This window comes from Eutrigla gurnardus, assembly GCF_963514095.1.
Source record: "Eutrigla gurnardus genome assembly, chromosome: 4".
Lineage (NCBI taxonomy): Eukaryota > Metazoa > Chordata > Actinopteri > Perciformes > Triglidae > Eutrigla > Eutrigla gurnardus.
In genome coordinates, this window is record NC_139918.1 from 16029870 (window position 1) to 16042474 (window position 12605).

At 42.3% G+C, this 12605-nt stretch overlaps 1 protein-coding gene across 1 annotated transcript in view; it reads left to right on the forward strand.

The window, feature by feature from the left end:
• spidr (scaffold protein involved in DNA repair) overlaps positions 1 to 12605 on the forward strand; it is a 31098-nt gene that overhangs the window by 9787 nt on the left and 8706 nt on the right. Inside the window, exons 8-10 of the mRNA XM_084008182.1 lie at positions 6 to 225; positions 5417 to 5621; positions 7271 to 7515. Of these exons, the coding sequence (XP_083864308.1) occupies positions 6 to 225; positions 5417 to 5621; positions 7271 to 7515 (670 nt within the window). The remainder of the gene's footprint in view (positions 1 to 5; positions 226 to 5416; positions 5622 to 7270; positions 7516 to 12605) is intronic.

A 12605-nucleotide genomic window follows, 5' to 3' on the forward strand; every position in this document is an offset into this window, starting at 1 on the left:
TCCAGTGGACAGGCCTGGCGTGTTGGTGCTGGAGGTGCTGGAGGTTCAGCAGGAGTGCAGCATGCAACTGGCGCACTGTGAGCACCACCGGCCTCCCGGAGAGGGCCACCAGCACAGTAACCCTCTCTCTGAGGGAAGAGCTTGCATGCTGGTGTTGTTCAACAGAGAGACTGCAGCCCAGCTGACTCCTGCACCCAGAGATATCATCCACATATACCCGCCTTGGTGAGGGAATGCAGTAAATGTCACCCTTTTTAAAGCCTCCACCACTCTGAAATGTGCTTTGCTTATTGTTGGATGTTTGACGCTCACTGCAGAATAATGTGTGTGCAGAGTTTGACTCTGGAAGACTGTTTTAACTTTATCTACGTTCCTGTGCTCACTTTAAATCTGAGTTGAACATGGGAACGTACGCAACTTACACAAGTCTAATGAGGAAACTTGAAACCTCCAGTGGACATACACTTAGACCAGACTTTTCAGTGAATCAGGAGACATGTTGTTCAGTTTTTAAACTTTTCAAATGAACATTATTTGCATTTACGCACAAACTGTCATATAAATATAAAGAGTAATGGGAAAAAAATACTTTTACACTTACTTTTACAAAAGCTTAAGATGTCTATTGAAACTTTTATGTGGAAAAAAACTTCAGACACATTGTTATTTTAAGCACATCATGCCTTAAAATGTGTCTGGAGGGGGTATTTAAATGAAAAGCACAGTTTGCATGCAGTTGGATTTGGATATTTGGTGCTGCAGGGTCTGAAAGTGGCATCTGTTAAGCAACAGCTACAGCAAACTTTGACTGGGAGATAGTAATAAAGATAATTTGTCACTTTAGGGGTTTTTCCTGCAATATAAGATTAATTGCAAGATGTCTAGAGCCTCAATTATCTCTTATAATTGCTTTTTTTTTGTCCAAACAGCAGTCAAAAACCCAAAGATAATCAGTTTACAATGATTTGAGTTTCACAGTTGCTGAAATACATGAGTGAATCAAAATAGCTGCCGAATCACTTTCTGCCGATAGTTGTTTCAGATCTGATAGGAATATATACATATTGTTTAAAACTCTAAGGTGAAAGTGGCTAATAGGATGACAAAACATGAACATAATACTGATGAGTGAAACTTTTTCTTGTACTTCCCTGTTTTTGATTTTAACGTCATCATCTAATGGCAGGCGAGCAAAAAACGTTACAAAAAACCCAACAAGTTACACAATAGACTGACTCACTATGTGCAGGACAGAGAGTAACAGGATCTCCTCAGATAATGCTGAGGAGGCATACTGACTGACGGAATACAACGCTTGAACATATAAACATATAAAACACTGAAACCAAGTTTGGTTTAATTCTGTAGAAATCATAATTCTTTTGGAGTTTGCGTTTAAAAATGTGCTGTTCTCAGCGCAGAGTTGTGAGCAGCAAAGGCCCAGATGTGAGAGCAGGGCGGAGAGGCTAGGAGGGGTGGCCAGTGTGTGTGTGTGTGTGTGTGTGTGTGTGTGTGATTGTTTTGGAGTTGGAGCGAGGCAGCAGTTGACTCCAGCTGTTGGGAGTTTAGGTTGAGTGTACTCTGGAATATCCAGGCTGGCGGAAGCGTAGGGGCCTCCTCGGCGCTCTGACGTCACGAACAGCTCCAGGGAATGCTTCACATTCCTCTTCCTGGCAGTAGTTAGGTCATTTCCAGCAAGCCGGGGAAAAAACACAGTAGGATTATTTTCTGGAGCATTTGGGAGCAGAGAGTGGAGTGAGCCAAAGGAGCGAGATTGAAAACACATGGTGGTTTGAATGTATCTCTGGCTTTAGCACCTCTCCTTCCTCGTTGTATTCCATTCCTGAAATCACAAGATAGAGTGGAGCCCCCAGCAAACGCTCCCATTTACTCCCTCAAAGAATCATTAATCCTTTCAACACACTTCCTCAAATCTTCTTTTGTTTGTTCATTACTTTTAACAGTTCCAGCATTTGGTCCACATTTCAAATCGATCAATACTCCTTAAAAAGTCCTTAAATCATAAGAAGACTTAGTCATAACCAAGAAAAGATGATGACAAGCTTAAAGTAATTACACAAGTTGTTCATTTGTCCAATGTCTAGAGCGACAGGACACGCTGAAGTGGAAAAAACCTGGAATTTAGTGCATCGGTGTATCTAGTAAAATTCCTCTTATCAGTTTCCTGTCTAAGACCCACGAGGGGTTAAACTCCTCCACAATTCCTGCAGTGAGTATTTCGCTCCTCCCACCTCCCACGCCTTGTTGTGAGTGGGCCGAGGCCTGAGCGGAAATACCTGCGGGGATTATTCACTTACAGGCTGTGACGCCAGCAGCCCGGGCCACTCCTTAACTCAGCTACCTGTCTGATGATGATGACTGCTGCTGCCCACTCACCTGTTCACAATAGGGTCACACTTCCTGTACGGATGTTGTACCTGTTCTTGTGAGCACAACGTTCCACTCTACTAATAAATCACTATGGCTCTCGCTGATTAATAGATCTCTGCCGAGATGATGAATGGCATATCAAAAGTTCGCATGCAAGGTCATCAAGTACACGTTAATAAGGAATTGTAACAAGTAAGATTCGTATAGCTTGAACCCATTATTAGACAGGTAAAGAAATTATAACATCATACATATTCATAAGAATTGACTTATATAGTAAATTAGAGCTTATAATAACTACATTGTTATGCTGTCAATAATCTAATAATCATAAATGTAGGGCTTTATTAGGATTAAGTGGCATAGAATGGAAATACTCAAATTAAGTACCTCAAAATTGGACTAAAGTGAAGTACTTGATTAAATATACTTGTGTAAAAGAAATATATAATTTGAATTATTACCATTTTCAAGTAATTATTCAAGTCTGAAATGTCGGGTTTGCATGCTTAGTCTGACTAGGATTCAGGATTTAATCCTATAATATGATAAAGTGTAACCAGCAAACCTTAGAAATCTTCACCTGATAATTGACTTAGATTATTGGACCGTCTGATTAATTTTAATTTGAGTGACTAATGGATGAGTCACCTAAGTATCTGCTCAGGCATGATAAAGCATACATCATGTACTGGATGTGGCCAACGCATGACATAGAATGCACTAATGCAGTGCCTGTTCAGGGCGTGGCCCTTCAGAGCGGCGCATTGATGGCCCCTGGAACCACTCGTAGCTCGTCAACTCCAGCAAGTGAAGAAGAGTTCGCCCTGAAGCATACCCTGCTTTATCATCTATTTTACTCTTAACGTGAAATGAAACACGCTGTATTAAAGAAGACTTCAAACTAGCGAGAGAGACCATAAACTCATGTTTCCAATGTTTACTGAGGTCATAAATCAAGTGAGAGTTGGGTCCTTTTTTCATACACATGTTTTTGCATCCGGAGGATGCCATTTAGAAAGAATACAATTTTTAGGCACTTCCAAGTTGGGGTCACTTTTCAGACCCCGAGATTGCGGTCTGTTTGACCCTGCTTGCATTTTTTTATTCAAAGTGTATTAATAATGTAGTGGCTATTTGTTAAAGATTTTCTTCAAATTAAAACTTGCGCTAAAGGCCACCAAAGCACCATTTCGTTTGGGCTGTACTCATGCAAGAAAGTAGTCCAAGTTCAGGCAAGATTCACGTTTTGTGTTGTTTTAATTTCCAGTTCAAAGCAAACACACTTGTTCATGCTGCCTCTCTTGATCTGTTCTTACTTGCTTTGTGGCAAATAACCGTGTCCCTTCCGGTGCATCACCTGACACTAAACACACCTGCGTTTATTATTACCCAAGTGCTTGGCCTGGTGCTTGGTGCCCCTAGTGTCTCCAAAAAGTAAAACACAAAATGATCAAATCGATTAAATGGCTCCTATTGAATATTGAATTTCTGCGAGTCCAAACTACACCAACTCGGGCCCCAACAATACACCTATCAAGTGTGAAGCAGATCAGGTGAGCGCTTCACGTGATGCAATGGACAAACAGACACACACACAGACGGACGGAGTGCCTTTGTTTATAGTCAGATTAGTGATGACCGCATGTAGTGCGGGGGATGAAAGCCTTACATGGACGTACAGTAAAAATGCAGTCGGGGACAAAAACCTGCAAAACATACTTCTTAGAAGACAAAATTATCATTTATATCTTTATTAAGTTGTTAAAATGAGGATGTTTGTGTAACTGTCCATCCACGTTCTACATTATTTGCTATACATATTGACTATCTATCTCGATATCAATGTAAATATGATTATTAATGCTCTACTTTGCTTTGTAAAAGGACACAGTATCCAGGGCACGCTATCAATGTTATATCAAGGAGGATAGACTAAATATTAGAAACGCCTAAACAGAATTACAAACTACAGCCACTGAAATAACCATAATCACCGAAGCAAAGATAGAAGCAGAATTTACCAACTTTACAAATGTCTCATTAGACGAACAGTGAATTGAGTGTTTGTGAGCACCCAAACAATTGTTTTGCGCTTTTATCTACGTGTTTAATTTCTCCGAGCGACCTAGACGAGCTGTGACACATCCAGCATTTCCAGTCACACAGCGATCTTGGCTCTGAGTCAGTGATAAGCCATCATCACACTATTATCCATGTCACATGTGGGAGAAATTAAGTCGTAATTCTGATGAATCGTAAACAACGTGCCATTTAATGATCTATTATTCTAGTTGTTTTGTTCTCAGGCTCGGTACCACTCAGGTATGTGTAATTTACCTCCCGTGACTCAAAACCAGTGACCGGAAATGTTATTTTTCCAAAGAAGTTCGGTATCTCTTCCTTGGCGCGCACACAGATGAGTGAAACCTGAGCTGGGAAGCAGCTAAAAGCGAGTAAAATTAAACACCAGGGCACCTAAGGTCACACATACGCAGTCTTTGCATTTGATTTGATGTTTTTTACACCACCGTGCTCTCAGCCTGATTGCGGCGGGTGTTGAAGTCTTTTTTTCCATACATGATGTCACATTTGGAAAGCGTTTTAATCAAGCTGTGCGGCCCTGCGAGGTGTTGCCTTTTAAGAACCTCACTTACATGGAAAATGTAAAGTTAAAAAGAGGACGGATGCATTCGTTGTGTATTTTCTCTCGCCTCGGAGGGGGTTGGCGTGTCAGTGCTCCGCGCTGGTTGGTACCGAGCGGAGAGACCTGTGGAGGTGGTTGCTACCTTATCTGAGTTTGACATTCAAGCTGTCTCGAGCTCCTCGCCCCCCTATGTTTGTGCAATAATCTCCTCCATGTAATGTAATATGAGTCTTTGCGTCTGTTATCAATGGAATCCCAACGCCTTACATCTGTATAATTTCATGGTGAATTCAAAGTCCCAAACTCAATAAGAAAGTGTAGAATACAACAACTGTTGTACCCCGAATCTAAGCACTCCCAAACTTTCTCTCTTTGCAGGCAAAGTCTTTCTATAGAGGGCTTCAGCTGTGACGTTATTCTGAACACACACTTCAGCCAGAAAGTCTCCTCTGCTACCAAACCGGCCAGCGTGTCCATTCCTCAAGGCCTGCTCTCTGCAGAAAGGTGTCGTCCTTATTCTTTGTGTAAGGTATTTGGACTACTGGAGGAATGCAGGACCACAGCGGAGATCGATGCCAAACAAGTATGCATGCTTTGATATCATCAGAATTATGCGTCTTGCATTTAAATCCCAATTCAAAATGGACTGTATGTAGTGTGTATATAGTTATAAAAGACATCAGACAAACTGCTATTAATGCATTAAGTCCAACTCACTATCACAGAAAAATGTCACCAGTTGAATGAGTTACTGGCTGTGTGGTTCCACTCGGGGCTAATTGTTTATGTGCAAACACAAACTTCAATATCCCACATCGGGAAGCTTATGTCAACATCCTATCCAGAAAATGAATGTGGCTTTATTCTTCATAAATTCATATTAAATCACAGATGCGGAGCATCAAACTCACATCCATCAGTAATGTTATTTGTATGTATGAATGTTTGATTTCTTAAATCTGAATCGTTGTTTGCTTTGAACAAATACAATTATTGGCAAGAATAATGAACAAATAAATGATGGCGGCGAGTGAGTGTTTCGTGGGCCACGCCCTCCTTTCTAAGATTTAGCTTTCAAATGCAGCGTTAAGAACAGGGTGATGGTAAACTGCTCATTACCATGATTATTACTGTGTGATGTAATAGTGTGAGTGAATTTAATAATGTGTTTGAGTATGTGGTGTTATTTTTTGTTAGATAGATTAATTGTTTGGACTGTATCATAACAAAAAAATGGATCACTAATTTCCAACAGTTGGAAGTCAAATATACTACGATATGATATTCAACTGAATAAATATCCAGCAATTATTCATATGTCAGGTTCCTTAAAGGAGAAATCCAGTCATTTTTGACTTTTTTTGTCCCCAGGGTCCCACAGGCCCATAAATATATGTTTTTGCTAGTTATTCACCTCAAATCACCCCGTAGCCATTAGCAGTAGAGTGCCGGGCGCACGCTCGTCCCTCCCAGGCACCGCAGGAACGAAAACGTTTTCCTCGTAGTTTTGATTTTGTGAAAACAGCTCCAGAGTGAGGACGTCAGACAGGAACTCACGCAAGACTTGCATCGTTTTGGCTACGGGCTGCTGTTCAGCTGTAAGCAATCGTTGCTATGTTGTAACATAGTCATACATATGGACATAACAGCTTCATGGATTTATTACGGACATGACGACTGCACTGCTCGATCGTTTCTTTATGGATACAAAATCAAAACTATGAGGAAAACGTTTTCGTTTCTGCTGTGAGTGGGAGGGATGAGCGCGCGCTCGGCTATCTACTGCTAATGTCTACAGGGTGATTTGAGGTGAGTAACTCCATGCAAAAACACACATATTTATGTCGTTTCGCCACACTATTTGAGCTAAACGAGTGCTGTCGTGTCTCGTATGGACCCAACCTGTGTTGCATAGGTCTTGGAATTATATTCTGAGGCCCAGAAAAGCAGATAAAACTTGCCCCTATGGGTTAGCATTGGAGCCAGTCTGGAAGGCTGCCAGGCAGGTACAGATCTCGGGCTAGGTCAAGTAAGTTTTTGTCTGGTTTTTTGCTTCTAATAAGTCGGGATGACCCTGGGGACAATGGCAATGGGGTCAAAAATGACCAGATTTCAGGGATTTTCCTTGGAAAGTAACATTTTAATTAATTATTACTTGATGCACCGTTTCAGTTCTAAAGTGTAATGCAAAATTTCCATTAAGTCTCATTTTTCTCTCTGTCTTCTCTTCAGGTCGTTGCCTCCCGTTCTCTGTGCAGTTTTGGAGGTTCAGGGGTTTTAGCAAGACGCAGCCTTTCTCTCCTCGAAGCTATCGAGGGGCTGGGCCAGGCGGGCTCTGTGGGGCACGATGTGGAGGTGGTGGTCCAGAGAGTTTACTCCATCCCTGTGCCTGACAGCTCTCCTGTGTCCGTCCTCAAGCCCAGGCTTCCCACCAGGTCTTCCTCAGCGCCGCCTCCTGCAGAAAAAGGCAAGACAAGGTACTGTTGGACCAGCTGATAATTAGAGCCCCAGTGAGGCCTTTGGTTTGTCACATGATGCCAAAAAGAGATTCACTTTTCATCTCTCCCACAATATACATTACACTTTTTGTTTAAAAGATAAATAAAGCATGCTGGTTTCTTCGGTCTCAGGCCCTGCATGCCCCTCCTTGGTGGCACAACGTGTCAAAGTGGTTGAGCTATTGTTCGCAGCACAGCGGGGCCCCACAAAGTGCTCACACTGTCTCCAGCCATATGGCATTGCTTGACAAAGGACACAAACACTTCTAATTGAATCCAGCCCCTCTGAGAGCGACTCTGGCCAATTGTTGAAAAAAAGACAGCATGATGTTTTCAAAATCTCTTGCACCAGCAAGCCGGAGTTGAATTGGTGCCCGCTCATTCTTCACTGGGTGGAACAGGTTTGCAACAGCTTGTGACACATCACTGCTCCAAAGAAAACCGCAAGTATATTTTACATGGGTGTAAAAATGTCATGCCTCTCAGTCTCAGCATGACAAGGATTGTACAGTTATGTGGAATGTGTGGGATTTGCTTTAGCTCTGGTTACTTTATCTGAAGGTGGAGCCCACACATTTGATTAATATTCATGGGAAAGAAATGTTCTGTAGAGCATGAGGCGATTAGTCGATCATTGGCCTGTTTTGATAATCGAATCATCATTTAAATCACTTTTAAGAGAACATTCGAAACAATTGCTTGTTCCAGCCTCTCGGATGTGAGGATTTTAGGCTATTTTCTTTCATGAAAGACAGAAAATAAATTTGACTATTGGTTGGACACAACAAGACATTTGGCTGTAGGAAACTGTAGTGGGCATTTTATCGACAAAAGGATTAATTAAATGAATCAAGAAAAAGACACGGAGCAACATTAGCATAAGTAAGCTCAATATTCACGCTCTTGAAGCTCTGTTTTGGTCTCCACCACCCTCTGAAGGAAATCTCTGGCTCTTTAGCTGCTAAATGCTCCGCTGTGGTGCTCGGCTGTAACGTAGAGTTACTTTCAGTAACAGCTGCCTGATGCGACTGGAAATGATGATCATAGTGGTGAGATGTGGCGGGCCGTAAAACCAAAACAATGAGCTGAAAGACTAACAGTGTTGTTCCTCTGTGGGTTTGTCACCAAACTATTGTGACTATTTCACTTCACATGTTATTTATTCATGTAAATACAAAAATATTGATTATTGCAGCTTTAAAAAATATCTTACTTGAGTAGAACACATCCAGTGAGGTGACGTCTGATAACCTTTCTACAAAACAATAGTTAACTCTTGTGAAAGACTGGCAGTGCGAGCGCTTGAAATGACTTAGAGGTTTACTGAAGTGGATTTATTCTGGTTAATGAATCAGTGAATGTTCTATTTGAAGCAAATCCAGCAAGCATGACCTTCAGTTGCCTGGCCTCCCCGGGCTTGTTGTTTTAGCCCTTTGCTGAGTAATAAAAGAAAAGCCTTGGTTCCTCTGAGTGTAGGGGCCCGAGGGGCACGCTGTGGCGGAGGGAGAGCCCTGGTCAGCTGACAGGCTAACTGACTAAATCAGGGTCAGCTGTAATATGACACCTGCTCCTGCCATGCTGCTTCCACGGCTGGTAAACAAACGCCGCCCTCTGACCGGAAACACTCCTGCACTTCCCTCCCGTTTCTCTCTAACTCAACCGGATTCAACAGGCTTTGGTTGGTGGTGAAAAGATGGAGGTTTGGAGGGGATCACAAGGGGCCAGAGGTCAGAATATTTGGCTGAACATTTTCATTTTTGTTACTATTGTGTTTTTTCTCAAACACAATAAGTTGCTGAAGCACACTTGCCCTTGCTTTTTTTTTTTATTGGAAGTTTGGTTTGAATAGCAACTTGTTGGTGCATATGAATAGTTTTTGTTGCTTAAAGTCATTTCCAGGATGTGTGCCTGCGCCGCAGTGGGCAGGGTGGTTTACTTTGTACCCCTTCTGTCTAGAGACAGTTTGTACCTCTCATGTTGTGTCCCCAGCCTCTATGACTCACTCCCCTGGTCAGCATGCTTATTCGATCCATTTGTTGTTTAGCCTCTATGTTAACACACGTGTGGGAGGGAGGCCAGCATGATATTTATGCCTGAAGAAGATGTTAAGTTCCCGTAAATTCAGAATAGGATAAACAAGAAGATTAACTGTTTGCAGGATGTGAGGAGAGGCTAGTTGTGTTTCTCTCTCTCTCTCTCTCTCTCTCTCTCTTTCTCTCTCTCTCTCTCTCTCTCTCTCTCTCTCTCTCTCTCTCTCTCTCTCTCTCTCTCTCTCTCTCTCTCTCTCTCTCTCTCTCTCTCTCTCTGTCTCTCTCTGCCTCTCTCCCTCTCTCTCTCTGTCTCTCTCTCTCTCTCCCTCTCTCTCTGTGGAGAAGGAACACAATGTGCTGCAGGGATCCAGTTACAACCGTATTTATCACTCTGCCTGCACTGATTGGTGGACAACACATAGGAAGGAATCCCGCCTGCCCGCCCCCCCACCAATGAGGCCTCTCTGCTGTGTTCTTAATGTGTGGGTCACTTACTTGTGCGTTGCCAAGTAATGTGCATGTGCATGCGCAAACAGTGTGACTGTGTGCATGCGTGGTTGTGTGTGTGTGTGTGTGTGTGTGTGCTTGGTTGTGTGTGTGTGTGTGTGTGTGTACTTGCAGAGACTCAGTGGATCGTAGTTCCTGGAAGAAAACCTGAGTTGCTGAGAATTCTGTGATCGCTCACAATAACAAATTCCTGAAAACAGCCTGCGACTGAAAGCGGCCAATGGCAGAGGGGTTTTTTGGGAGTGAGGGGTCAATGTTTGAGGAAGTGGGGCTGTGAACGGCTAAAATAGAAACTGAATGGGGTTGGTGGTTGTTTATGTCAAGCTGGTACCACCAAGAGCCTATCACTCTTCTTTTTTTATCTGTCAAGTGTCATTATCAGATTTCTCATGAAGTTTTTGCAGGTTCAGACAAGCCCCACTAAAAGTGAAAGTGTATATATATTCCCACCAAATGTGCCTCTAGCAGCTGTGTTTGTGCTGTAGGCAAGGTCTTACCGATTTATTTGCTGATTTAGTCAGATACACTTTTATAAAACAACTGGTTTCACACATTTGGATACAGTATAGAATATAAAAATGTAATGTAAAGAAAAAACATTCAGTGTTTTATGTGCCTGAAGTAATAGTTAAAGGATACGCCTGGTGTTATATGACCTATATTTTTGTTTTTGTCAATAAAGCTCATGAGAAATACATAAACAAACCAACAATAAACTGATCCTGCACAGTATTTCCACTGAAGCCAGAGCTGGACATATCCTATTCCTCTTTGCTCTTTCTTTGCTCTTTCTTTGCTCTTTCCACACTGTTGAACGGGGTCACACGTTACACTGTAGATCTTTTTAAGCCGATCACACACTCCTCCTGGTGTAAACACTCACAAGGGCACCAAATGTGTATTCATCTGCACCTGATGATGATGATATACATTTGTTACACACTTTTAGTCCTATTTGTAGAGATATTGCATGGTATTGTTTCGCTATATCCCTCGGCTGAATGCAGTGTGAACATTTGCATTAATGATCTTTATTTACTGTGGATTCCAAACATCTTGGTAATGAATAAACTACTCCTAATGTGCTAGAGGAAACGACTGAGCTATAAACTGCTGACTACCAAATCTGAAAAAGATTTCAGCATTTTTCACTTTGACGCTTTAGACAAACCAATAAATGAAAATAGAGAACAATAAATAATGAAACCTATTGTAAGCCAACTGGTTACATTTGTTATTGCCGGTTCATCGTAGGACAGTAGCCTATTTCTCACTCCAACCGTAGTAAATATTGTTTTTGAAAGAATGTGACGGAGTTCAGGCACTTTCCCTCTTTCCAGAGGCATTTCCTTGTCTCACTTGACAATAAAGTGTCAAACGAGTAAATAAGTGATTTAAAGTAAAAAAATACCGAAAGATTTGATTGTTCAACATTCCTGACTAGATGTAGTATCGGTCCGATTTTGGATTGTGAATAAAGCAAACAACTGAGAATAATCTTGGTGAAAATGTTGGCTTACACCACAAGAAGTCATGTCAGGAATGTTATTGAGATATCTATTTCCAGGTCTCCCAAAACAAACACAGACAGACCCCATGTTTACCAACAGGAGACGTTTATAGGCCTAATCAGGTGGTTGAAAACAGTCTCAAAACTTTCCCAATGTCTGGGATGTGCGCATACATGCACATGCGTGATGGGCATGCTGACAGTCCTCCTCCCTCTTCCCAGCTTTTTTTCCTCTCTTCCATCTCCTCCTCCTCCTCCTCCTCCTCTTCCCTGGCCGTTGCTTGTCTAACCAGGGGATATGAACTCTGATGTTTACTCTCAGGGCTGGTACAGGGCTGTGTCTGGGCTTGACTGGCTGAGATACTGAAGCCTATAGCAGTTCCAGCTCCCTCGCTCACTGGGAGCAGCAGAGTGCAGTGAACACTGAACACAGCAGCTCGCTGCCTCGCCACTTTGTGGGCCAAAGGTCTTTACTGTCAGCGGCAGCCTGTCAAACCGGCCACCAGCAGTAACACTTCCAAAATGTCAGTACTAAGCCGTAACTGTATTGCCAGTGTCACAGTGCTGCTTTCCTTTTCAATGCTCAATTGTATAACTGGCTGGTTCTTTTTTCTTAAAACACAAAAGGATTGGATTATGTGATTTGTTGGAAATTGTGAATCCGATCAATGTAAATACTTGATTCCAGCCCAGCCTCTGTAGCGTACAGGTGCACCAGGTCCAGAGCTACACCTAAAAATGAAACTGAAATGTACAAAGCTTAGCAGTTTGTTTAATCTGAGTTCATGTTGGCTTAAAAGTTTAAAGGGTCAACTTTGAACCTCGATAACCGAAGACGGTGACGTTTTTTAGTGGTGTGGAAAACTCCAGTTCACACAGAATGGATTGCGTCCGCCGATGGCACCATGAATAGTGTGTGATATGCGGCCGCTGTCTGTCCTGTCTCACAGTCCGATTCCATGAGCGAAATCTTTTTGGAATTGGCCAGTAACGCTACAAGTACGTTCCAGTTTTGTTGGTAT